Source organism: Panicum virgatum, chromosome 3N (genome assembly GCF_016808335.1).
Source record: "Panicum virgatum strain AP13 chromosome 3N, P.virgatum_v5, whole genome shotgun sequence".
Lineage (NCBI taxonomy): Eukaryota > Viridiplantae > Streptophyta > Magnoliopsida > Poales > Poaceae > Panicum > Panicum virgatum.
The window spans coordinates 68,221,996-68,249,041 of NC_053147.1; the positions used below are offsets into that span (position 1 = coordinate 68,221,996).

Genomic DNA, 27,046 nt, shown 5'->3' on the forward strand with positions numbered 1-27,046 from the left:
AGTACAATGTTTAGGAGTATGTCTGTTCAAAATACAATGGAACCAACAACAAAGGACACTTGTGTTTAATTATTCAAGACCACGCAAGACCCACACACCTGACATCCTCATGATAATAAAATACAATGGAAACCAACAACAAAGGACACTTGTGTTTAATTATTCAAGACCACGCAAGACCCACACACCTGACATCTTCATTTTCTTTAAATCCAAACTTTCTAATTGTTTCATCAAATTTCAAGTACCACTGTCGAGGCTTGCTTCAAGCCATAAATCAATTTTCTCAAGCGGCATCCTAAATTTTCTTTGCCTTCCATGACAAAACCTTTGGGCTGTGCCATGTAGACATCTTCATACAAATCCCCATTTAAAAATGCCGTCTTCACATCCGTCTGATGCAATTCTAAATCATAATGTGCCACTAAGGCCATTATTATTCTGAAAGAGTCTTTACATGAGACCGGAGAGAATGTCTCATTGTAATCTATTCCTTCTCTTTGCGTGAAGCCTTTTGCCACGAGCCGCGCTTTATATCTTTCTATATTCCCTTTGGAGTCACATTTCGTTTTGTAGACCCACTTGCAGCATACTGTTTTGGCTCCTTTGGGAATTTCTTCTAAGTCCCAAACTTTATTGGTATTCATGGATCTCATTTCATCTTCCATGGCTGCAAACCATTTGGATGAATTGATGCTTTTCATGGCTTCTTCAAAAGAGGTGGGATCACCCTCATTCTGTATTTCTTCACTATGATAGACTTCATAGTCTTTAGAAATAGCTGGTTTTCTAGTTCTTTGTGACCTTCTCGGGGCCACTGCGACTGGTATTTCTTGCACAGGAGGCTGTTGTTGCTCCCCCTCATCCATGGCAACGGGTTCTACTTGGTCCTGAGGAACAGGGTCCTCATTTCCATTTAATGCCAAGCTAGGAGAACCAACAACAGGTGGTGGCACCGCAGTTTCTTGCACTGCAACGTCAGGTAGACTGACAGCAGGTGTTGGCACTGCAGTTTCCTGCTCTATCGGTGCCACAACCACAGGTAACGAGAAATAAGGCTCTTGAATCATCGGAGTGGGAACGTATACCCGCTTCTCCTCAAGGTCGATTTTTCTGGCTACTATGCTCCCCCTGATCATTTGATCTTCTAAGAAGGCAGCGTGTCTTGTTTCTACAAACTTCGTGTGTCTGTCGGGACAATAAAAGCGATATCCCTTAGACTTTTCTGGATAGCCAATAAAATGGCAACTGATTGTCTTGGGATCTAGCTTCCCAATGTTCGGATTAAACACTTTGGCCTCAGCTGGACAGCCCCATACACGAAAATGATTAAGCGAGGGTTCTCTTCCTGTCCATAGTTCATATGGTGTTTTCGGCACTGATTTACTTGGCACCCGATTAAGAATGTAAAAGGCGGTTTTTAACGCCTCCATCCACAAATTAATCGGTAACATGGAGTAGCTCATCATACTTCTGACCATATCCATCAGGGTACGGTTTCTTCTTTCTGCTACTCCGTTCTGCTGAGGCTCGCCCGGTGTAGAATACTGGGCAACTATGCCATTTTCCATAAGGAACCTTGCAAAAGGTCCTGGAACTTGGCCATAGGGGGTGTGTCGACCGTAGTACTCTCCCCCACGGTCGGATCTGACTATCTTAATCTTTAAATCATGTTGGTTTTCTACTTCTGCTTTGAATATCTTGAATTTATCAAATGCTTCTGATCGTTCTTTAATTGGATAAATGTAGCCATAACGCGAGTAATCGTCTGTAAATGTTATGAAAGAAACATAACCATCTACAGTAGTGACAGGGAATGGTCCACATATATCTGTGTGAATTATTTCTAGAATTCCCGCACTTCGTTTGGCACCTTTCTTTATGTTCTTAACGAATTTTCCTTTAATGCAATCAATACATTGTTCTGAATCTGAAAATTCTAACGGTGGAAGAATTGATGCTGTCACTAAACGCTCTATTCTCCCCCTCGAAATATGGCCTAAACGACAGCGCCATAATTTTGACGAAATTGCATCAATTCGTTTGCGTTTCTTAGTAACATTCTCATATGAGGAGGCATTTTTATTCTCAGAACATACTGCATTCAAATTCTCAGATAATGAAAGCAAATATAATTTGTCCTGTCGGAAGGCAAGACCAACACATTCTGAATTAACTTGTATCTTACACTTGCCATCACCAAAATGACAAGCAATAGCGTCATCATCTAATTTAGACACACTTATTAAGTTTCGTTGCAAAGACGGTACATAAAGAACATCTCTCAAACAAAGTACAAAGCCATTATGTAATTCTAAATGAAATTCTGCAATGGCTTCGACTTCAGCTTCTACACCGTTTGCAACTTTAATTCTTCTTGCGCCTCTTGGCAGGGTCCTCCTCATACTTGATCCCTGTAAAGAATTAGCAACATGAGTAGTTGCACCAGAATCAATCCACCAAGTGGATTTGTCATAACTTAAATACAGGGATTCATCTACAAAAGTAATGGTGTCCTCACCCTTTCTTAACAACTCTTTCAGGAATTCTGGGCAGTCCCTCTTGTAGTGCCCTCTCTTTTTGCACTTCAGACACTGGTCTTGTTCAACTGGAAAATTTTCCCAGTCTTTCTGTGGAGGTGGTCTGGAAGGGCCACTCTCATGCTGATTCTTGCCTGGTGGGAAAGGTCTCTTGTTATGCTGGAAGTTCTTATTCTGGAAAGAATCTTTTTCTTGTGTTGAACTTGAAAAGCAAGCTCACCACCATTGGAGTTCTTAAGGCGATCTTCTTCTTGAACACACATGCCAATCAGCTTGTCAATACCCCAATCTTCTGGAAAAGCGTTATAGTTGACATGAAATGCCTCAAACGCCTTTGGTAGGGACTTGAAGACCAGCTGAACAATGAACTTTTCTTGCAAAGGCATGTCCATTGTCTTAAGCTTGTTGGCCATGTGGCTCATTTCTAAGATATGTTCTCTGATGCCACCGCCAGTGTATTTCTTGGTGATAAACTGCTCAGCAAGAATGACAGCATAAGCCTTGGAAGAACCAGTAAACTGACTCTTCACCTTTGCTAAATATTCTGAAGCGGTGTCACAATCTGGGATCGCCATCTTGATGGCATCTGAAGTGGAACCCTTCATGACCATAAGACACTTGCGGTTGGAATCATTCCAACGTGTCTTGTCAGCATCATATCTGGTCATAGCAGAGTCATAATTCTTCTCTCGGATAGCCCAAGCAGCAGCTTCTTCATTCTGTGCCCTTACGGGCTTTTCTGGTTCTTGTGGAGCTGGCGTTGTGATGGCCAAATCTATATTGGCCATCGCCATAGCTATCTCCAATTTCTGGTACCATTTCCCATAGTTGTTGCCATCCAGTTCAGGAATGGCATTCACATAAGTCATAGCATTGGAGCCTGAAATTTGAATTCAAAATTTGTGAGGACAACAATAAATGCATGTATCAATTTAACGTTGGTCAAAATTAAAACATGCAATAATCTGTACATTAAATCTAAATCACCGTTGGGCAGAAAAAGATATAATGTATACAAAATTCTGAAAAAAATTATAATATTGCAATATCAACTTTGGTCAGAAATTACAACATTATAATATACTGAAAATTCTGAGAAATAAAATTCTATAGGCCTCTATATCAATTATCTCGTTGGTTCAAAATAACGTAGAGACAAAATAAATTCTTTGCAGCGGAAATATGTAAAATTCTAAATATTCAGAAGCATAATTCTTGTAAATTTCTGCTCTAAAAATAATACACGTTGGTGCATTTATTTACAGAGATCAAATTCTAAGCAAATTCATATTCAAAATGCTTCTGAAATAAAAGAAAAAGCGAATTCTGGAACTGTTTATGCGGCCTGAGACGGAAAAACGGCCCAAGGCCCGTTTCCGCGCGCCCGCTCCCCCGCGCCTGGGCCCGCGGCTCAGCAGCCGACGGCCGGGCCGCCGAAACGGCCCGCGCGGCGCGCCCTCTTGGGCTGCTTCTGGCCTGGTTGGCCGGCGGCCGCCCCCAGACCGTCGGATCAAATCCGACGGCCGGGCGCCAATCCCGGTCGAGCAAAAACCGGCGGGGCGTCGCCCCAAACCCTAACCGGCCATTTCTTCTCCCCCTCCCCGTTTCTCACGCCCCAGCGAGTGGAGGCGACGCCGACGGCGGCCGGCGCCAGGGAAAGGTGGTGGCGCCACCATGGCTCCCTTGCCGGCGCGCGACGCTCGCCCAGCGAGCGCGCGGCCGCCGAGATGGCCGTGGATGGCGCCCATGTTCTGGATCCAGGCCGGGTCCCGAGACGACGGCACGACGGCGTCCGGCGACCGGGTTCTTGTGCGCGCGCCGACGAGCAGTGACGCGCGCAGTGGTTCTTGACCGGGAAAGGTAAGTTCCACCCTTTTCCCGGGGTTCTCTTTTAGGGTTAGGGTTTCTGGATTGGGGATCTCGGTCAATCCGAGATCAATTCAAGGTTCTTTCTTCGATTTGCATCGAAAACAATTCTTTCTCCTTCTAAACTCTATCCGAAAACCCGATCTGTGCACTAGATCGGCGTCTGATACCAATGTTAGTTACAAAGATTCTAGGGTTCTACACTGGATCGATATCTAGGCATACAAGATCGAGTACGGGTATATCTTCTAGTAGATAAACATGGGGTTCATCCTAGTAATAGTACAACAGAGAGAGAGGAAGGTATGGAGATGAAGGTGCAAACCATCCGTGGAAGGGGGCGCAGAGGAGCTCGACCCTGCGGGTACCATGGCGTCGATGGAGTCGAGGATGGAGGCGAGGAAGTCCGGGTTGGCAAGACGTGGATCCGGCGGCGACGATGGGCGGCGAGGGTACCGGTACCCTTCGGGCCGGTACCGGCACTGGCCGGGAACGGCGGCGTCGGTGGGGAACGTCGTGGCGGCGCTGGGGTGCTTCCCGTCGGCCTTGCGCTCCCTTAGATCGGTAGGGTTTGTGGGAGAGGGGTTTGGCAGCGGTCAACTTGGGCGTCCGTGCCCCGGCCCCCCTCCTATTCTATATAGCGCAGGCGACGGGGGATCAGAGCGCGATCAAAGGGGATTTGGCCCGATCTTTGGATCGGGCCTGAAGATCATATCCAACATGATAGACTGAGAGCAGTAGATAAATGATATATCCAAAGAAAGACGTAGGAGAATTTGTATGCCTTGCCTTTTCTGCGTGTATCGACAGTCCAGGCAGTCAAAGATACTTTTCATAGTGCTTTTGATGCTGTTGATGATTACATTTCCAAGGGCAGAGCAAACCATCGACGGAAAGAGGCGTTCTCCCTCTCCCTCTTCCTCCTCTTCAACGATCACTCCATTTCTTCCTCCTCCTCCACCTAATAAAGGAACCACGGGCTCTAAAGGGGGGCTGCTGGCCCGCCAGCCGTCCTTCATGGTCTGCCCATGGTTGTTGGTCTCTTTAACAGTAGCCTCGAGCCACTCCATGCGTACCAAACATTTCGCTAGCATCAGGAGCTCTGACTTTCGAGATACCCTACAAGCATCATGATTGTTCATGTGGAGTTTCAGAGGCGCCATGGCAATCTTGTGTTGTAGCATGGTGTTCCTCATAATCCTTCGGTTGCCCTCATTAACTGCAAGCTGGTGAATGACATTCACGGCTTCCATAAGCAGCTCGTTGAAACCATGGACTCTCCACCTTTCCTTTCTCTCTCTTTCCACTATTTTTCTTTTGCATGGAAGGCATTGGACTAGCCGCTGTATTAGGCTGCTTAAGGAGAAATCAGGAGAATCTAGCAATTCACGATGATATATTAGGTAGTCTAGCTCATATTTCTCAAGTAGCTCAACGCTCTGATAGTCCTTGAGTTTGTCACCATATTCGCTGCATATCCTCTTAAGATCGTCATCTTGATAAATTGTAATTAGTTGTCTGTCGTGCTGCTGATTAGATTCATCAGATGTGTCAAGCACGCAAGATATGCACTCAATCACTTCCGGGAACTTCTCCAAATGGATGCCACGGCCAGCAAGAGCCATTATCCTCATAGCGTGCGCCCTGACCTCTCTGCTATATGGGCTTCTTGGACCTATTGTGTCTACCAGTCTCTGGATCATGTAACTCCAGGAATCCGATCTAGTCAGTACATGTTTAGCTACCACCATTTGACCCTTGATGGTCCATGAGTCATTCTTGATAGCGCCACCCCCCCAGAACCCTTATCCCAGCTATGAAACCCTCATTTGACTTGGCTTCCATCATTAAGTCCAAAAAATTCCTTCCTCTAGCGAATGATGGGTCCTTCTCGCACCCCGCTACAATCTCCTCTAGGTACTCTGCAACTAGCTCTTTGTCGACCATGCTCTCACCTGCGGTAAATTTCGCTAGCCTGTTTCTTGCACGAAGAGCATTTATGGTCTTGTAGCCAAAGAGCACGCCTTGTGCCACAGCTAAGCCATAGAGGACTTGTAGCGCCGGCTTCTGGTTAGCACCCCCAGAATCACCGAAGTCGTGCTCTATTAGACGCCACAATGAAACTCCAGTGGAGATATACAAGCCAAGCATGTAGAGAACCCCAAGAGGACATAATACAATAACAAGCACAAATACTTGAATCGCCACTAAAATAGTTGTTACCACTGCATTTTTTTCTTCGAAATATTCATCTTTGTCATCTTTCACCATGACAATTACAGTAGCCAGCAGACCCCACCAAGAATGCACCATGTCACTTAACTTTTCCTTTAAAAGAAAATTGAAGACCCTGTTGTACATAGCACGTGACAACATCATCAGTAAGATGCAAATTAACGTTGTATGTATCAAGGTTCAACGAAAGTCTACTATATATGTATCTGTCATCAGGTTGAAATTAGAACCTGGTTGTGAACTGAAAATAACTTAGCTCGCTAGGACTTATGGTGGAACAATGTATGTCCCATTCGGCTCCGAGTTCGACGATCAACTTGAGTGCACCATTACAAATTGTACATGTACAGATTGGTGACTTTATACTAAAAGCTCATGTCCATGGTATGGACGTGCAAGGCCTCCAAAGTAGTTTAGGCATGCTCTGTGACACAATATAAGCGCGGTGTGCATACTTGGGTGTAAGTCAACAGTTAAAACCATCCAAAAGGTATTAATTGTGCAGTTAATTTAGATTAGAAAATACAACTAGATATGGTGCCTATATTATAAAAATTACTTTACCTGTCTCTTGCTAAAATGAAGTTATGCAATAGATTATTTTCAAGTGATATGGCTAAAATTGGTAGTTCCAAACAACATTCCATATACGTTCGGACGTCCGAACAACACTTTGATATTTGAAACAACTAAAAAAACCAAGTATTAGGATTTTTGTTGTGTAGTACATGCTGATGCTCAGTCTGGTACTAAATTGCCTCCATGAAATTTTCCCATCAGTGGAGGCAGTTTAGTACCAGGCGTTGAATCGGCACGATACTAAATGTGACATCTTAGTACCGGGCTTTAGTTGCGCCCGGTACTAAACTGCGCAGCCGTCAGTTAAGTACCGGTCGTAGCTACGATCCGGTACTAAATTGATGCTTATATATATATATATATATATATCAATGTTTTAAATCGCTGGCTAAGATGTTTAGCGGCAGGGCTGCCGTTACGGCGTTTAGCGGGCTAAATGCCATAGCGTGTATATATATATATATATATATATATATATATATATATATATATATATATATATATATATATATATATATATATATATATATATATATATATATATATATATATATATATATATATAGCACTTGGGTGTTTCGATCTACAGCTCTTCCTTCCTCGTTGGCGTCATTGGTCACGCTCGACCTTCCCACCCAGCCCGGCCACGCTTACTGGCCTCCTCTCGCTCCGTGCGCACGTGCGCTCGTGCCGGACCAGGCGCGGCGGCCTCGGCCCCTATTCCCACCGCCGCCACCGAGTGTCGTCTCTACGCCGCCCGCCATGCCCCCGACCTCCTCCCGTCTAGGTGTCACCGCCAAGCCATTCCCTGACATCGTCCCGGATTCGCCAGCGCGCTCCCGCCGGCTTCAACACTGCACATCGCCGCTGTTATGTGGATTCTCTATGTATGTGATGTGTTTATTAATAGATATTTTTCCAAGTATCTGGATTGAAGAAGCCGAAATGTAAACGAGGCTCGAAGAAGATGGAGAGGCGTACCACCATCACCTCATTGCACCTAGATGTTGAACCAAAGTCTCCCAAGGGGGTTAAGACGACAGTGCTCAATTAGTGTGGATGTTATGTCAGAGGGAACATCCCCATTAGCTTCAGGCTATGGAAGAAAATCAAAAGCACTAATAATGATGCTGACATCGTCCCTGACACTGAAAAGGAAATGTTATGGGCAGATGTGAAATGGCATTTCAGTTTTCCAGAGGATAAAGAAGAACTCTTTAAGGATTGGGTCATGAAGAAGATGGTTATTTATTTCTAGATGTTCAATAAAAATTTGAACAAAGACTTCACAAAGAAGGGCATTGTGCCAGACTTTGAGAAAAACTTCAAGAAGCAACATCCTTATTGGGATGCATTCGTGCAATACAAATTATCGGAGGACATCGGGAAGAAAACAACACAAACCAAAGAGAATGTGAGCAAAAATAAGCACTTCCATCATCTTGGGCAAGGAGGTTATGCGTCGGCGATTCCAAAATGACAGAAGATGGAAGATGACCTCATTGCAAGAGGAATCATACCATCGACTTTCATTTGGCCGTTGCGAGCAAAATATTTCTTATATGCTCATGGAGGCACATTGAATATGGATGATGGCTCGTTTGTCACTAGTGACACCATAAGAGAAGCGGCCGACATGCTCGATGTGGCACTAAGGTTGTGTCCGAAGGAAGTTTCAAGTTGGACAGAAAGAAAGACGAGCTGATGTATGCTCTTGGGACACCAGAACACACGACGTGTGCAAGGCATGGGCGTAATTCCATGGAAGCATGGCTTCATTGCCGACATAGAGACTTATCAAAGCTGATCTAGAAGGAAGGCTGAACACGAAGAGAAAATGTGTGCCCTAGAAAAAAAGGATAGCTTTGATTGAAGGTGCAATGATAGTTAGCTAACAAGAAGAAGAAGCTAGATTAGCTGCTCATTTGGAGAGTAGCCCAAGCTCGCAACGTTGTAGCAGTGTCGCTTCCATGGAGCACCCAGCCACATATCACTTGGTTGCGGATGACCCAAAATATTACCCTGTGGATGACATCACCGGGTAGACGCCCTGCGAGCTTCTATATCGGCAGAGGAAAAAACAAATGGAATGACGATTCCTAAAGGATATTGTAACACCCCGGTGTTAATTTTGACGCTAACATTGTGCTTGATCGCTAATTAAGGCTAATCATCGTCATTAGCGCTAATTGAGTTCGCATAGTAACTTTCGACTGAGCTACGTTCGATCTTGTTTTTCTCCCTAATCCGAGCTCTAAATCAACTTTTGCCCAACATCAATGTTGTAGAACTTTACTTCCTCTCCAACTTTCATTTTGGCCAAAATTCAAGTTTCAGCACAAAATTTAAAGAAAATATTTAATTTTGCTTTGAATAGGACATTTTCAAATGCACCCAAATTTAATTTTTATCTTTCAAACCTTTGTTCAAATGAAAAAGTGCCTGAAACAAAATTTTGAAGATCTCAAAATTTTGAACAACTTTCGTATTCAAAAGTTTTTCCTTTGACCTTTAGAATAGGGAGAAAAATTGAGTTTATAAACGGGAGTTTTGAAACTTCATTTTATTTACGAAATCGCCCTTACTCCATCTCTTCCCCTGCTCGCTGCTCGGCACGCCGCACCGAAGCCGTCGTCGCTTCTCGACATCTGTGGCCACGCGTCGGCCATCACGGCGAGCGTCGCGCCTTGAAGCTTCGCCGCTCTCCTCGACGTCCGTAGCCAATTCCAGTTGCTCCCCTCGCTTCCCCGAGCTCACTACGAGCTGAGCCACGCGAGCAGAGCACCGCCGCCGTTCACCCCGGCCGTTCCTCGCCACCCCGCCTCGATTCGCCATGTCCAGAGCCCCGCAGCATCGCCCTGGACCTCCTCCACCTCTTCCGCCCCCATCCCGTGCCCGTTCGAGCCGTTTCCCCGGCCGAATTGAGCTCCCACCGCCGTCAGCCATTGCCGTTCTTCTTCGAAGCTCCGCCTCTCCGTCGATCTCCTATCCCCGACCTTCCTCCGTTCAAATCGAGCCCCTGGTGAGCTCGGTCGCGACCTCCTTCCCCTCCCCGACCTCTTCCTGGCGCGATTCCGGCGGCACCACCACCGCAGCGCCGCCGCGCCGCCGTGTTCGCGCTGCCACCATCGCGCGCTCGCGCTACTCCACCGCGCGCCCTAGGGCCGCCTGGGCCCCCTGGCCGTGGCCCCGCATGCTCCTGCAGCCGCCTTGCTCCGCAGCGACCGGAACGCGCCGCCGCCGCGCGAGCCCCGCCATGCGCTGCCGCGAGCCGTCGCGCGAAATCCCCTGCGCCGCCTCTGCTTCGCCCGGCGCCGGCCCTGCCACCGGGATGCCCTGGCCGCGGCCGGGCCGGACCCCGCCACCGACGCGCCGCTGGCTGGCGGCAGCGCCGCTGCCGCTGCCGCATCGGCCGGTGCCCTGTCACGCGCGGGCACGCGGGGAACAGAGGAGGGGGCGGGCTTGGGCTCCCTGGCAAGTGGGGCCCGGCTGTCAGCCCCCCCCTTAATGTTTTCTTTTTATTTGTTTTATTTCAGCTGAGATTTCATAATTTCATAATAATTCACAGAAAAATTCGAAAAATGCCAAATAAATTTTGTTAGGTTTCTAAAATCGAGATCTTCAGAAAAAAAATACTTGTACATGGGAAATGTCACTTTTGCCCCTGCTAAATATTAGGGTTGTGTTTAAGCTAGTTTAATTATTCCAGGTTGTTCCGTTGCTCTAAAAATTATGAAAATTATTCAGTAGATTACTATTTGTATGTGTAGTCTACTGAAAAATTTTCAGGTGCATGGACTATGTGCATGGTTGTGGATATATTGTTGTTTGATTTTCTTTCCTAGAGTTAAAGTAAATACTTTTCTATATCAATAAAGGTTGGTAATTTATTTATGCACTCCTCATCAGTAGCTTTTCATGATAGAAAAGTTATGCTACTAGATCCTTGTGGCATGTTAAGTGTTGATCTTTATTTAATTCTTAGTTTCGGTTTTTATCCCCGATTCTTGTGGTTAGTAAATTCTAAGTCCGTAGTTTTATGTTTTCCTTGTGCTCTAGAAGGGCGATTAGTCGTCCTAAGTAGTTTAGTAGCTATTGTTTTGAAGGAAACACTTCAGGCTAAAACGAGTTGAACTTCGGAAGCGCACCTAAGCACTCAAATCGTTAGTTGTTACTTTCTTTGTAGTGGTTACTCAGTCGATGCATGTCAGCTCTGTCGGTTCTTTCAATTGCTTTATATCAAAATGCGTTGCATCATGAGCATCCATGCACTGCTGTGGTTCTGACTCTAGCATGGCATCCTTTCATATGTGTTGACACCGCAAGCTGAAGCAGCAGTCGAGCCAGAAGATGGTGTAACGGTGGACGCACCCAGAAGATGGATGGATGGACCCGATGTGCATTACCCAAAGGAAAATGTCCGCCAAGCGAATATCATCTAACCAACACTAGCTAATTCAGTGTTAATCCCAGGCAAGCCCCGGAGCATAACCCCTAATTTGAGTATTCAATGTTTATTTAAGTATTTGTGCATTTACATTTTTAGGAGTTATATGGAACCCTAGTATGCATGTTTCTCCCTAGGTACCTATGAGTCTATACTAGTATACAGGTGTCGTTAGTATTGCCATGCTTAACTAGGATCCGGTAGAAGTCGAGTGATTGCTGTCACTCGCGAGCTATAGGTTTCTGTTACTTATGTCAACGTGGCTTGAGAATGAATCAATGAGGAAAGAGAAATGGAGACCGGGCGGAGATGATTTTGGTTTTGGATATGGAATGGAGGGAAAGTAAGCCTCCGCCTGTGTCGATTGAGGACCGTACCGTTGTTGGCCCTGCTGACCGAGTTTGAACAGTACTAACCACATGCCGGAAGTATGAGGTAGTCGAAACCGGTAAGCTAATTACCTGATTTGCAACGATACTTTGAATCGCGACCTGATACTCTGGGAGTGGAATGATGGTGGGTGTTGGAGTGTATGTCGCCTCCAGGTTCTCTGGGAGTTCGCCGTGAGGGACCCTTCACCCAGGTTTTGGCAGGCGTGGTTCAGACGTCGGGGTGATGATGGGAACAGTTGACATGTGTATACGTAGCCCACTTTAGCTAGACTATGCAAGGTTCTGTGAGGCTCTGGTTTTTCATTTGCTGAAAAGCAATAAAGAGTAGGTCCTTACTTTCAAGTTTAGCTTTCAAGATTCTAGTTGATTAACCATTCTATGTAAGCAACTACTATCCAATCATGGTAGAAAACTAAGCAAACATCAAGATTGATAAATAATATTATTGCTCTTATTACTCTGTGTGGCAAAGGAATCAAGCAGTCTCATTTCATCGTGAGAGGCGGACGATTTTGAATCGAAATTCAACCTTGCAAGGATAAACCTAGCATACACGTCTGGAACACCGTCGGGTCGTTCCCAAACAACCGTTGACCTTTCTTTCCGGCTTGTGGATAGGGTCACTCTCCCCGACTATAGGGCTCCAAGGTCCACCCTTCTACGAGGTCCACCCTTGTCCCTTGAAGTCGTAGTGTTGATCAACATTAACATTTAAAAACCTATCTCTAAAGAGAGAGTGACAGGTATATCCACTCCCCGGTCCAATTGGCTACTAGGCTTGCCGTGTACCATATTTACAGCATGTGGCTAGTACTTTCAAAAACTTAACCACCGCTACCACACACCGCGACCTTAGCAAGTTCATCAACACAGACGGGATCTCACATAAGATCATGATATCGAACACAACCCCGTCCGTCGTCCTTATATTGATAACAGAAAGTAAACAAGCAATTCCTATAGAGCTCGTGAGTGACAGGCAATCACTCGACTTTTACCGGTCCTATAAGCTTAGCAAGTATTCGAACTCAGGTCTAGTGTTTAGTACATAGGTTCCTAGGATCATGCATCTAGGGTTTCAATTCAAATCCTAAGAACTGTAAATGCACAAGTAAATGATGATAATAATTTGAAATATAGGTTATGTCCGGGGCTTGCCTTATCGGTAGTCGCTAACTATTTCAGCTCTAGGCTCTTCCGAACTTTGGTCCGGGGCTTCAGTTAGTACGGCGGTGTTCGCTTGAGCTTCGAGATCACCTCCGTCAGACTCCGGGATCAGCTCGTACGTCCCGTCCGATAAGGCAGTCGTATCTATATGTAATGCAAGAACAGAATTATACACACACATGGGCAATCATTTATAGAGTAGCTAATTAACAAATCTAACTACACAAGACATCATGATCAACAGCACAAGAAAGCTATATTAACATCATAAACAAGTGGGAGTGATTTCCTATAGCAAGCAAACTATGGTTTGCTAACAAATTAGTCACTCAGTGCACATTCAGCAAAAAAATTACTTTGAATAGAAGGTAAACAGAACAAGCTATCCTGCAAATTTCATGCTAAAACATGTAGTCAATTATTCATAACAATTCAATCATTCAGATCACACCTAGAACAAGATTGAATTACACAGATTAAAATAAAGCAAAACAGAAGCTAAAAATTTAACAGCAGGCCTACACAGGGATGTATTAGCTACTGTGAATTTTTCATGATTTTATCTACACAGAATTACTTCTGAGAAAATAAATAAAACAGACATCAGATTAGCAAGATTCATTTTTAACTCCTGTTCTAGTCATGAACTGGGGCTCAAACTTTAAGCACAAGCTAAACTATTCGAAAAGATCACTTAGAAAAAAATTCATGATTTATCATCAGAATAAAATATTTGTCATAATTAAAGTCTACTAAACATGGATTAAATCAAAGAAATAGCTACACATGAGAACTGACCAGGAAATTTTTATAGAAATACTAGTGTCACATGAGTAAAACACCATAAAAATTTCAGAGCAAGACATGATTTCAGTCATCAGTTAAGAAAAAGACAAAACAATTAGTCTTTATTTACCTAGTGACACAAATCAACTTGTACAGCAAAAACTTGCAACAAACACCTACCATATTATGGTTCTACTACAAAGAGCTACTCTCAAGGATTCCAGAACATCAAGATTTGCTATTTTACGAATTGCTACGAATTTATACTGAATTTCAAAGTTCACATAAAATCATAACAAAGAAGTCCCTAAAGGCACTATTCATCTGAGTCACGGGGTTTGCAGACAGCCCCCTGGAGTTTTGTATCTTTCAACACGGGGTCCTTGGCTGAGTCAGAGGGGGGGCACGGCGTTGACCAGCCAAAACCGGCGAGGGCTCACCGGCGGCGAGGGTGGAGGGGTGTGGGAGCTTCACGGGTTCAAGGCGCACCACAGGGTGGTCCTGGGGTGCGTGGAGAGGCTCGGAGGCGGCGGCTCGACGGAGCAGGCGGGTCGGCGGCGAAGTTCGACGTCGGCTAGGGTTCTCCGGTGGGGGTTGGGCGAGGGGAGGTGGTCGACCAGCTGCACGAGGGCGAGGCGGATCTAGTGGAGGGGTTGGATTGAGCGGAGGAGGTCCGGAGCTATGAGCTCCACGGTGAGCAGGCGGCGGTGGCAGAGCTCTGTGCGGCGGCAGGGTGGTTCCAGTGAGGGTTGGGCGAGGAGAAGGGGCCTAAGAGCTGCGCGAGGTCACGGAGGAGCTCGCTAGGGGGTCAGCGCGGGCGGAGGAGCTGCGGAGGCGTGGTTCGACGGCGAGGGTGAGCTCGCCGGCGTTCTGCGGAGCGGCGGCAGTGTTCTGGGGCGTCGGAGTGGGGAATCGGAGAGAGAGCGTGCGGAATAGAGTGCAGGGGTTCTCCAGATGCTGGGGCGCGCGCGAGTTGATGTTCTGGGGTGGTGCAGCGGGCTCGCCACGGCGGCGTCGCGGTGGCGGCCGCTGGGCTGGGCAGGGGCGCGTGGCACGGGAAGAAGAGGTCCAGCGCATGGAGAGGTGGGTCCGGAAGCTTGTGAGGTCGCCACGTGAAGCGGTAGCGAAGCAGGAGGTGGCCGGGAAGGCGGCCCAGAGCGGCGGGTGGCGCGGCGACGCGCCGGCGGCGCTGAACAGAGAAACAGAGAGGGAAGAAGAAAGGTGGAGTGATTTGCAATATCAATAAATTTCAGGGACCTAACTGTAAAACAAGGATAACTTTTGAACTAAGGCTCAACTGAAAAAGTGTCCAACATGAAAGTTGTTTAATTTTTCAAGATCTACAACTTTCATGTTGTGCAAAAATTTATTTGATCAAAGATTCAAGAGTTAATTTTGAAAACATGGAAAGGATTTTGAATTCCAGGAATTTTGTCTTTTTCAAAGAAATTTCACTTTAAACTTAGACTTAAAAGAAAAATTTGCTGCCATGTAATAAATGCACTGAATTTTGCAAAAACACCCTCCACAAAAGCAACAAATACACATTCAATTCAAATAAAACTCTAAGAATGACCCTACATTAATTCAAAATTACACAAAGGTCCTTATAAATTTAAATTAAGCCCTTGTTCAAACAATTCACACATGAAGCATAGCAAACAAATGCAGTTTTTATTGTGCAGACACCTAGGGTATCACAGTTAGCGCACTTAAGCCGGTTTAATTTGGGCGGTTCTGTCACAGCTGGTATCAGAGCCGAAACGCACTGGGGATGATTACTTGTATGCTTAATTAACTTTAAAACTAACTTTTTGTCTTGCAAAATGTTCGGTTTCGAAAGTTTGACGCTAGTTGTGCTAAGGAATAAGATAGATAGCTCATATGCCCTATCTAGGTTTTATTAGTTTTGTGGCATCTAAGTATCTATTTTATTCCAGCACTTCCAGCATTTACTTTTTGTTAAACCTTACTTTTGTGCACAACTGTAATTCTGTAACGACGCACCTACGCTGAGGTAAGCAAGGTGAGTGTTCTGATAGTCCTTTAGAATAGCTCACGTGTTTTATACGTGTGCGGGTCCCGTATGTTGAGCATACGAGGAGGTGATAAGGTTCAATTCAAACGAGCCTGTCGCTATCTGCCGCCTGATATGGAGTGCGGATTTCCCACCATGTGATTGTAATCATGGCCATCTCGTAAGGCAATGTTACGAGGTGAAGACCTGTTATGTGGTTAGACATAACCGTGTACCTTGGGACACGTGTACCCTTGGGTGTCCCGTAAAGCGATTTGTACGGGAAGTGAATACATTGCCCCGGTAACGTATGAAGCGCTGCTCATTCAGCGTCGAACATTTGGGTGCCATCTCTATAGTGGATGGTAATGTATGTGTGAATATGTGGGAAACTGCATATGCATTACCTGTGTGGCGTAGGACACATGGGGATCGTTCGTGTGTGCTGGCACGAAGGGTCCAGAAATGGAATTTTATCTCTTTATATCTTGTGTTTGTCTGCATGTACGCTAACCACGTTACGTAAGCTTTGAACGTAAGAACGACTAGTATATATAGGGAGAGAACGTATCGTGCCACATGTTGTCTCCGTATGCCTAGTTATTGGCAATTGTTTGGGTGAGGAACGAATAGAACGTGCATGCATTCTGTCGTCTTGGTTTGGATGATTGTCATGCTTGTTGGGTCATTTTACTAAAATGCGTTGCTTGTACCTAATTGTTTCCCTAGGTTTTCTGTTGTAGTAGTGTGATCGATGCAATCTGCAAGGCTAACCTTGGTTGAGAAGATCTTCTTCAGTGGTCTTGAATCTTATGTGAACCTTACGTTTCCTCTTAGTTTATCATTCAAACCTAACCCTTGATCAATACCGTGAATCTGATCCAACAAAACTATTGTTCCTTTTCCTTCATGGCTCCCTAGTTAAGCCATGATGTTGGTTAACAAAACCCCATCGTTCACTAACCATTTTATTCCTTTTGGTGTTATGCCTGATCTTGCTGGCTATTTTGATTCTAACATCTAAAATCCTATACCTTCATTCTTGCTCAGTTAGTTGGATAAATTAAAAAGATTCATGATAAAATAATCTTTTAATTGCTGTTGTTGCAACAGTCATGCATCACATCATTTCACATCATTGGTCAGTGCGTGGTGTTGCATCATCGTCATCAAAAAGAATTGTGAGCTAACTAACGGGTATGCTCCGAGTAGAACTTCGAGTTGTCTTCGGTTTCTTAAACCTATCTTGTCATTGTTGGCACCATTGGGTTGCTACTCTTGATTTCTTGTGGTGGTGTTTAATCACATGACCCTGATACCGCGACGGAACCTAGGACCTCATGTGTGCTGCAGCCACATGATTGAGCCACTAGGAGTGCGCTGGTGTCTAGGTATGTGTGACGTAACTCACTGCAATCCCCTTCTATGCAACCTTGCTAGTGTCCTAACTTCTAATCCTTACTCAAGGGTATAGGGTTAACACGAGGTTAGTCACGAGAGAACAGTCATAAGACGCGTGTTGCATTGTGCGCATCGCAAACTCATGTGAGTATGCATCATAATTTATGCATCGCGTATATGCATAAAACATGGGCATCATCATCTTTGCACCATGGTGTATGCATCTTTGGGCCAGTATCATAACTAATGCATCGAGTCATATACACCATTCCATTGTGCATGGAACATTTTATCATTGTGTTGCATCAGCATTGCAATCATGCATTCCAAAAGTGAATCATTATCCGAGCCATCAAGCATTTGCACTATGGGTGAAACATTTTATTTTTATTCCTTGGCGTGGTGGCATTGTAATGGCATAAAGAAGCATGTTTTGTGCAATTCATCAGATAACATAATCCTGAGCAAGGATATTCCGAAAACACCTCCCAAACCATCCTTCCGTATTACCCTCACTTGTTATTCATGAGCCTTGTGATGAATCTCAATGACATTTGCTTTCCTCGTGTTGCGATCTCCGCGCTGCAAGGACTTGATTACCTTGTCTCAGCCTCATTCATTGCTTTGTTTGACCTTTTCTTCTTGAACGGAAAATCTTACATCACTCAATTATCCATTCTAGTTGAAGAGCCGTGCAAGAATCAAGTTCGGGTGTTTGCTTAAGAGCATCATCGTCATCAGGAGGCATCCCTAGCTACATGCAGAGAATAAGTTCCTTTCACCTTAGTAGGAAAACCTGGTTTTGGACTGCATGCGTAACCTTGAGTTCTTTAAACCACCCTGCTTAAGTTGGAGCTAGAAACTCTGGTGAATAATGGAGTATACTGCGGAAAGCAGTAGGAAGGATCCCGACCAGGGACACATCAATCTTCTACCCTCCAACAACATGATAACCGAAATACCAATGAGACAATTTGAGCCTTGCCACTGTTGCAAGATGTACGACCGCCCCTGTCTACGAAGCAGCTCCAACAAAAAGACAAGTGCTCATAGTGAAGTACCCGAAGAATATGCTAAACCCAGACCGGAAGTAAATTGGAAGCAAGAGGAGACACAGAATGTTTACTCGGACTTCTTAATGCCACCATCGCGACTTCCGATGGGACTTAAAGATTACCGGGTAGATTGTCAGACTCCCAAGCTCGGCACAGGCAGCATAGACTTGAGTGATTGGGAAATTACCTGCACAGAATTCCTTCCACGTGGTAGAAGGCAAGCTAGCAGTACTACTGATGTCGACCCAACCATAAGAGCAAGAACTCGCTCCCCTATTCGGTGTTCAATGAGGTCAAAAAAGAAATGTCGTTGCACCGGGTGTCAACCTTGTTTCAAGTGTGGCGAATACGACCATTTTATCCGGGACTGCCGTTCATCCACTTGGAAAGATCCACCGAATTCGGTTAGCACCTCTAATAATCTGAACTAGACAAGGATACTATCCGATGTTCGTATGTCGGGAGGCGACTCAAGCCATCTACTTCGGATGTTAGCTACACAGTACGAACCACCTACACAAGGTCAGAGGTCAAATAAGCAATGCGGTAGAGAAAAATTTTGTACTTGGTACCATCGTGATGAGATGGTTCATGCTGAATGCGCTACCCCAAGAAAGATTCCGAAGGTAAGTCAGTTGGGGAAGGTAATTTTTGGATAGTGCTAATATTCTGGGTTAACAAACATCTTCCCTCCTTATCGGTCACTTACGCGTGTGAATCTCGGGACGAGATTCCTTTAAGGGGGGAAAGCTGTAACACCCCGGTGTTAATTTTGACGCTAACATTGTGCTTGATCGCTAATTAAGGCTAATCATCGTCATTAGCGCTAATTGAGTTCGCATAGTAACTTTCGACTGAGCTACGTTCGATCTTGTTTTTCTCCCTAACCCGAGCTCTAAATCAACTTTTGCCCAACATCAATGTTGTAGAACTTTTCTTCCTCTGCAACTTTCATTTTGGCCAAAATTCAAGTTTCAGCACAAAATTTAAAGAAAATCTTTAATTTTGCTTTGAATAGGATATTTTCAAATGCACCCAAGTTTAATTTTTATCTTTCAAACCTTTGTTCAAATGAAAAAGTGCCTGAAACAAAAATTTGAAGATCTCAAAATTTTGAACAACTTTCGTATTCAAAAGTTTTTCCTTTGACCTTTAGAATAGGGAGAAAACTTGAGTTTATAAACGGGAGTTTTGAAACTTCGTTTTATTTACGAAATCACCCTTACTCCATCTCTTCCCCTGCTCGCTGCTCGGCACGCCGCACCGAAGCCGTCGTCGCTTCTCGACGTCCGTGGCCACGCGTCGGCCATCGCGGCGAGCGTCGCGCCTCGAAGCTTCGCCGCTCTCCTCGACGTCTGTAGACAATTCCAGTTGCTACCCTCGCTTCCCCGAGCTCACGACGAGCTGAGCCACGCGAGCAGAGCACCGCCGCCGTTGACCCCGGCCGTTCCTCGCCACCCCGCCTCGATTCACCGCGCCCAGAGCCCCGCAACATCGCCCTGGACCTCCTCCACCTCTTCCGCCCCCATCCTGTGCCCGTTCGAGCCGTTTCCCTGGCCGAATCGAGCTCCCGCCACCGTCCGCCATTGCCGTTCTTCTTCGAAGCTCCGCCTCTCCATCGATCTCCTATCCCCGACCCTCCTCCGTTCAAATAGAACCCCTGGTGAGCTCAGTCGCGACCTCCTTCCCCTCCCCGTCCTCTTCCTGGCGTGATTCCGGCGCCACCACCACCGCAGTGCCGCCACCATCGCGCGCATGCCGCGGCGCTGCGCTGCGCGTGCTCGCGCTGCCCCACCGCGCGCCCTAGGGCCGCCTGGGCCCCCTGGCCGTGGCGCCGCACGCTCCCGCAGCCGCCTTGCCCCGCAATGGCTGGAACGCGCCGCCGCCGTGCAAGCCCCGCCATGCGCCGCCGCGAGCCATCGCGCAAAATCCCCTGCGCCGCCTCTACTTCGCCCGGCGCCGGCCCTGCCGCCGGGATGCCCTGGCCGCGGCCGGGCCGGACCCGCCGCCGACGCGCCGCTGCCGCGCCGGCCGGTGCCCTGTCACACGTGGGCACGCTGGGAACAGAGGAGGGGGCGGGCCTGGGCTCCCTGGCAAGTGGGGCCCGGCTGTCAGCCGCCCCTCCCTTAATGTTTTCTTTTTATTTGTTTTATTTCAGCTGAGATTTCATAATTGCATAATAATTCACAGAAAAATTCAAAAAATGCAAAATAAATTTTGTTAGGTTTCTAAAATCGAGATCTTCAGAAAAAAAATACTTGTACATGGGAAATGTCAATTTTGCCCCTGCTAAATATTAGGGTTGTGTTTAAGCTAGTTTAATTATTCCAGGTTGTTCCGTTGCTCTAAAAATTATGAACATTATTCAGTAGATTACTATTTGTATGTGTAGTCTACTGAAAAAATTTTAGGTGCATGGCCTATGTGCATGTTTGTGGATATATTGTTGTTTGATTTTCTTTCCTAGAGTTAAAGTAAATACTTTTCTATATCAATAAAGGTTGGTAATTTATTTATGCACTCCTCATCAGTAGCTTTTCATGATAGAAAAGTTATGCTACTAGATCCTTGTGGCATGTTAAGTGTTGATCTTTATTTAATTCTTAGTTTCGGTTTTTATCCCCGATTCTTGTGGTTAGTAAATTCTAAGTCCGTAGTTTTATGTTTTCCTTGTGCTCTAGAAGGGCGATTAGTCGTCCTAAGTAGTTTAGTAGCTATTGTTTTGAAGGAAACACTTCAGGCTAAAACGAGTTGAACTTCGGAAGCGCACCTAAGCACTCAAATCGTTAGTTGTTACTTTCTTTGTAGTGGTTACTCAGTCGATGCATGTCAGCTCTGTCGGTTCTTTCAATTGCTTTATATCAAAATGCGTTGCATCATGAGCATCCATGCACTGCTGTGGTTCTGACTCTAGCATGGCATCCTTTCATATGTGTTGACACCGCAAGCTGAAGCAGCAGTCGAGCCAGAAGATGGTGTAACGGTGGACGCACCCAGAAGATGGATGGATGGACCCGATGTGCATTACCCAAAGGAAAATGTCCGCCAAGCGAATATCATCTAACCAACACTAGCTAATTCAGTGTTAATCCCAGGCAAGCCCCGGAGCATAACCCCTAATTTGAGTATTCAATGTTTATTTAAGTATTTGTGCATTTACGTTTTTAGGAGTTATATGGAACCCTAGTATGCATGTTTCTCCCTAGGTACCTATGAGTCTATACTAGTATACAGGTGTCGTTAGTATTGCCATGCTTAACTAGGATCCGGTAGAAGTCGAGTGATTGCTGTCACTCGCGAGCTATAGGTTTCTGTTACTTATGTCAACGTGGCTTGAGAATGAATCAATGAGGAAAGAGAAATGGAGACCGGGCGGAGATGATTTTGGTTTTGGATATGGAATGGAGGGAAAGTAAGCCTCCGCCTGTGTCGATTGAGGACCGTACCGTTGTTGGCCCTGCTGACCGAGTTTGAACAGTACTAACCACATGCCAGAAGTAGGAGGTAGTCGAAACCGGTAAGCTAATTACCTGATTTGCAATGATACTTCGAATCACGACCTACTACTCTGGGAGTGGAATGATGGCGGGTGTTGGAGTGTATGTCGCCTCCAGATTCTCTCGGAGTTCGCCGTGAGGGACCCTTCACCCGGGTTTTGGCAGGCGTGGTTTAGACGTCGGGGTGATGATGGGAACAGTTGACATGTGTGGTCCAGCGTGGCTGCACGTGTCGTGTGAGTTAGGTCCACCTTGCAAGGTTAAATCGGATCGATTCGCCGTCTCTCTCGGTTAAGAGAACCTTGGTCACTGCGTCACATCGTAGTAAAAGATTGAAATGAGATTGGAAAGTTGAGGTTATGAGATATGACTGTGGTACTCTAAAAAGATAATGTGATCAACCATGTGTGCTCTAGATATTCAGGCAAACCTAGTTGGTATTTGTATGATAAATTTGAGCTAAAATATTGAAAGTAAGGATCCACTATTAGTAGCCTTTCAGCAAAATAACTCCAGAGCCAAAAAGCTTTGCATGTCTAGGAGTCGGCTAAGTATATACCACTAGTCGGGTAGGCCTTTCTAAGTATTAGTATACTCAGGGTTTGTTGTTATCCTGTTTTCATGTAGCTATTGTTGGTGGAAGCTGACTAGGATTAACGTCGGTGGTCTCGATGTGACATCCTCCCGACTTCGTAGATCTCGTGGTTTTCAAACTGAACTTCCTTCTAAATTTCCGCTGCACTTTTAACTCTGATAACTTTTATTTAAACTTAATTGTAATGCTTTGCTTTGTAAACTTAATTTTGAGAACTTTAGTCTGCTTGTAATCATCTGTGCTCGCCTTCGGGTGAGACTTCTGGTGTTTTCGATCCTTAACCCAGCAGGCTGCCGGATTACACCGTTTTAAGTGTGCGGTGGCTTGATTAATACTTAAAATGATAGTTAGCGCACTTAATCCGGTTTAATTTGGGTGGTTCTGTCACAGATATGCTAGAGTCATGGTTCACCATGTCGAGAAACGATGGGAAGACCTCAACCTCGAGATCCATGGAGGCGATGGAGAAGAGGAACTAGGATAGGCCCTCTACACTTAGATCTGTTGGAATGAGTGCTACAGAACCACAGATTCGAATGCATCAGCTCCGAGGTCACCGGCCGCGGAAAGGGATCCCAGCCCGGCTTCAAGGTCACCGGCCACACCAAAGCCGGCCACACCAAGGGGCCCCAACATGGAACTGCCGTCACCGGACACTGCAAGGGACCCCAGCGTTCGTCCATCGCCTTGGTCCTGCCATCGCCGCATCCAAAGCAAAGAAGAAAACAAAGGCTTGGGTCCCGCCCCTGCCGCCTCCTAGGTTGAAGAGGAACCCACCTAAGAAGAAAGTGAAGCCCTCCATGACTGAAGTTAGCATACCACATGACTCAGGAGGAATTGGAAGAAAGTGTGCGCAAGCATGTTACAGATCACTTTGGTCCATAAAAAGCCTGAGCTGAAGCAACAAGTGGATCCGATCGCGAAGAAGTACTTCAAATCAATAGTCCAAACAAAGTACAAAGAACCCCTATCGGACTACAACCGCTCAATCACAAAGTCCTATGAGAAAAAGAGTAACCGTCAGTACAACCAACGAACCAAACAAATTCTCCAGCTCGGAGAACAACCCAACCAAACGATACCCCCTCTCAAGGTGCTTTCAAAAAAAGATGAAGCTACTGCTGAGTTTGTGGTGTAATCCAACCTCTTAAAAGCTCAACTCTGAGGGGATGAACAAGTCCCGATGCACCTAGGGTTAGGCAGAAAACCCTTTGTTATGGGAGGAACCTCTTATTTGACCAGAGTTGATCCAGATGCTACCAACGAGAATGTGTGTGTTGCATCAATGGTACATGAAAGTATCTGAGAAGGGGACTATAATGTTTGCAGCTCGAATTCAAGATAGGCATTTTCATCGGGGCATGGATGACATATGGATTGAATTTGAAAGTCTTTGGTTTCTATACCATCAAGACACCCTAGACAAGTCTCTCCTCAGTGTATATGCTATGTAAGTATTTCCTCTCATTTCTATACTTTAGCTCTATTACATCTGTACTTTCTCATCCCCTTGTTTTGATTTGAATCGTGTAGGATTAAGGTGAAAGAATGCCAAAAAAAAGAAGCATCTACAACATCAGCTTCATGGACCCACAGGTTATAAACGAGAAGAGTGTAAATAAATCACCAAATTGAACCAAGAACATTATTCAGGACAATTAGCATGCTTGTACATTCATTCCGTTGCCGTACAACTTCAAGTGAGTCCTTCGACTTTTTTTCATCACTTCAATTTGACAATAAGTATATCTAGCATTCCATCTATATATGTGTATCAACAGCTTCCACTGGATCTTGCTCTGCATTGAGATCGATCGGGCTCAAGTTGTGGTGTTCGACTCTTTGAGGAAGCCAAAAGAACAATATCAAAACCTCATAGACATCCTCCAAAAGGCATGGGCTCACTTAGGAGTCACAGAAAAGTTGTGTGATCTTGAAATCTACCTTGATAAGCCGGTACGAATACATATCGCACATCTGCTATCATTTTTTTAACACCATGAATATTTCATAATCCATCTATATAGTGTTTGAGACAGGTGCAAGGAAACAATCTTTTTGTGGCTACTATGTATGTGTGTTCATCCAAAACTTTCTGCGGTTCCAAGAGGATGACGCAACGCGAATTTGATGTACGTATAAAACTAGTAACAATTTCTTGCATTTAATTCTGTTCTTGTATTAATTGAAAATATTGATGTTTGCATGTGATAGATTTAGAAAATAAAAGAGGACCTCATGCTACCAAAAAGGATCAGGACAATTCAAGAGGAAATCTATGGGTTCCTGCTCGATGAGGTCATAAATCCAAATGGAGAATTTTATGTAGATCATAAGATAAGCGTGGGTCAACTTGATCCACTCAGGGACGATGATTAGAATTATTTGATGAATTTATCGGAAACAACTTATGTGCATAGCTACTTATAAATATTTTTTTAAATTCCAAGTGTGTTATTATATATTAGAAGTAATTGTAATATTTCTAGTGTATATAAATATAGTGTATATAGTCTTTGCTTTGCTAGATACGAATACGGATGCTAGATATGAATACAAATATGCAAATGGACACGAATAATAATACGGATTAACTAAAACTAAAAAAGGAAAAGAAAAGAAATGTAGGCAAACAAACAACAGAGAAAAAATTAGTACCGGCTGGTGTTACAATCAGTACTAAACTGCTGCACCAGGCGCTACTGCGCGAGGCCGTTTAAAACCAGTTGGTGTTATCAGGCGGTACTAAATGTGCTATTTAGTTCCGGATGGCCTAACCGGTACTAAGTGCCGCTGCACTTAGTACCGACCAGGCGGTACCGGACGGGGAGCCAGTATTAACCGGGGGTTTCTGCCTGGTACTAATGCCGAGTTTTCTAACAGTGTATATATAAACCCCCTATATGTTACTTTAATCATAGGTCGGAGATGTTTCTTTTTTCTAAAAAATTGTTACTTTGATCATGAGTTTACCCTATAATCGATTTATTTCAGCATGGTATAGTTCTTAACTTCCCTCTTCATGCTCGTGATGCATTTCATCATGTTTGGTTTCCTACTATAGTTTCCTCATATTCGACATATATAGTTGGACGGCGAATCACTATTTCTAGGTATAGATCCTGCGTAATAACCGACTACAGTTATGAGTTTACTTGTGCATGTAAAAAATGCAGAGACGATGTGAAACATGTGTAGTAGCTATCATGATGAATTGATGATCGATAATATAAACACTACTACATAACTGCTACTCCAAATTTCCAAATCAGTGTTCAACCACTTGAAGTCATATAAAAAAAAAAACTCTAATCTTCAAAGTCACATGCATGAGCAACGAGGGGGCGGCCGGGGGAAAATAATTCAAACATATGCAAGGTACTAGGTGCGTCGTTACCCAAAAAAACAATATATTTAGAGAGGAAGGGAAACTCAAAATCAAAGCAATTTTAGGCGCTTCTTTAAATTTTTCACAATCGTATGATTTTATTATAAGGAAGGACGGAAAACTAGGCCAAGTTAAGATTTAGAAAAATTGGTATCATATATAGAAGCAGCTTGAATAGGTGTATCAAGATTCAAGAAGCACGAAATGTATGTTGAGGAGACCACTAACCCAGAAGTTTGGACGAGTGTAATTCCCGTGAGACACCAAAAGTCCTTCTGAAGATCAGAGACGAAGCCACCGAGGAGGACGACAGTGGTCCAAGTAACAACCAATAAGCCCAAACCCCTTACGCCCATCATCAGGTACCCCATGAACACGGCGTACCCATTGATAATCTGCACTTCACTCCACAACGAGTCATCCACAGCATACCGGCTAGCCATAAATATATTTGCCTAGCAAGCTAATTAAGAGTCGAGCGAGGTAGCGAAGTGTGGCGCCTGTGTCTTGGCCTCTTTGCCGTTGAGCACGTAAAACACAAGGAGACAGTTATGCATAAGGGAGACCTAAAAAAAAAGAATAAAGTTCCTAGCCGAAAAAAAGAATAAAGACAAAAGGTAAAGGAAATGCAATGCTTGCTGCACATTCCAAGGATCCGATACCAAACTTGGCATGGCAACCGTCATTAGGAATATGTTGTCTTGTTTGGATTGAGTTGGAGTTCACATGCGATGCGAGAAGCATGCCTAGTTTTGATTTCCATTCGGTAGTTAAATTGTGCTAAGCACGAAACATGCATTGTAGCTGCAGGACGAGAAGGTTTTTGCTTTGCAGAGGGTCATTTGTAACTGATCACCATCTCCGATCCAAGCCAAGAGGGAGGGAGGATCTATAATTTGCAATTCGGACTCCAATAAATTTGTAGGGGTGGGTGGACGGTGGCATGCCCCTCCAAATGTATTTTTAGGGACAGGGCGACCCTTCTTTAGAAATGATTTTTCTCGGGCGGGCACGTTACCTGTCTCTGAAAAAGGCATTTTTAGCTGCGAAAACTATGTGTTTTCCATCCTTAAATTTTTTT

The 27,046-nt window shown here is 44.9% G+C and overlaps 2 protein-coding genes across 2 annotated transcripts; both read right to left on the reverse strand.

Moving 5' to 3' along the window:
• Nucleotides 1-2,147: 2,147 nt before the first annotated feature.
• Nucleotides 2,148-4,754, reverse strand: LOC120668072. The gene is made up of 4 exons (XM_039948022.1): nt 4,732-4,754; nt 2,761-3,420; nt 2,522-2,674; nt 2,148-2,414 (listed from the first exon to the last, which is right to left on the reverse strand). Exons 2-4 carry the CDS (start codon nt 3,407-3,409, stop codon nt 2,368-2,370), a joined length of 849 nt encoding a protein of 282 aa, XP_039803956.1. The 5' UTR covers nt 3,410-3,420; nt 4,732-4,754; the 3' UTR covers nt 2,148-2,367.
• Nucleotides 4,755-6,179: 1,425 nt separating this feature from the next.
• Nucleotides 6,180-26,539, reverse strand: LOC120668073. The gene is made up of 2 exons (XM_039948023.1): nt 26,194-26,539; nt 6,180-6,756 (listed from the first exon to the last, which is right to left on the reverse strand). Exons 1-2 carry the CDS (start codon nt 26,406-26,408, stop codon nt 6,180-6,182), a joined length of 792 nt encoding a protein of 263 aa, XP_039803957.1. The 5' UTR covers nt 26,409-26,539.
• Between the last annotated feature and the right edge of the window lie 507 nt (nt 26,540-27,046).

Coding starts and splice junctions, on each gene's coding strand:
- LOC120668072 (XM_039948022.1), bottom strand. CDS start 3,409: ATGACTTATGTGAATGCCATTCCTGAACTGGATGGCAACAACTATGGG. Junction 2,675..2,760: donor CCTTAAGAACTCCAATGGTG/GTGAGCTTGCTT, acceptor CTTTCCCACCAG/GCAAGAATCAGCATGAGAGT. Junction 2,415..2,521: donor GAAAGAGTTGTTAAGAAAGG/GTGAGGACACCA, acceptor AATTCTTTACAG/GGATCAAGTATGAGGAGGAC.
- LOC120668073 (XM_039948023.1), bottom strand. CDS start 26,408: ATGGCTAGCCGGTATGCTGTGGATGACTCGTTGTGGAGTGAAGTGCAG. Junction 6,757..26,193: donor ACACTCGTCCAAACTTCTGG/GTTAGTGGTCTC, acceptor TATGTACAACAG/GGTCTTCAATTTTCTTTTAA.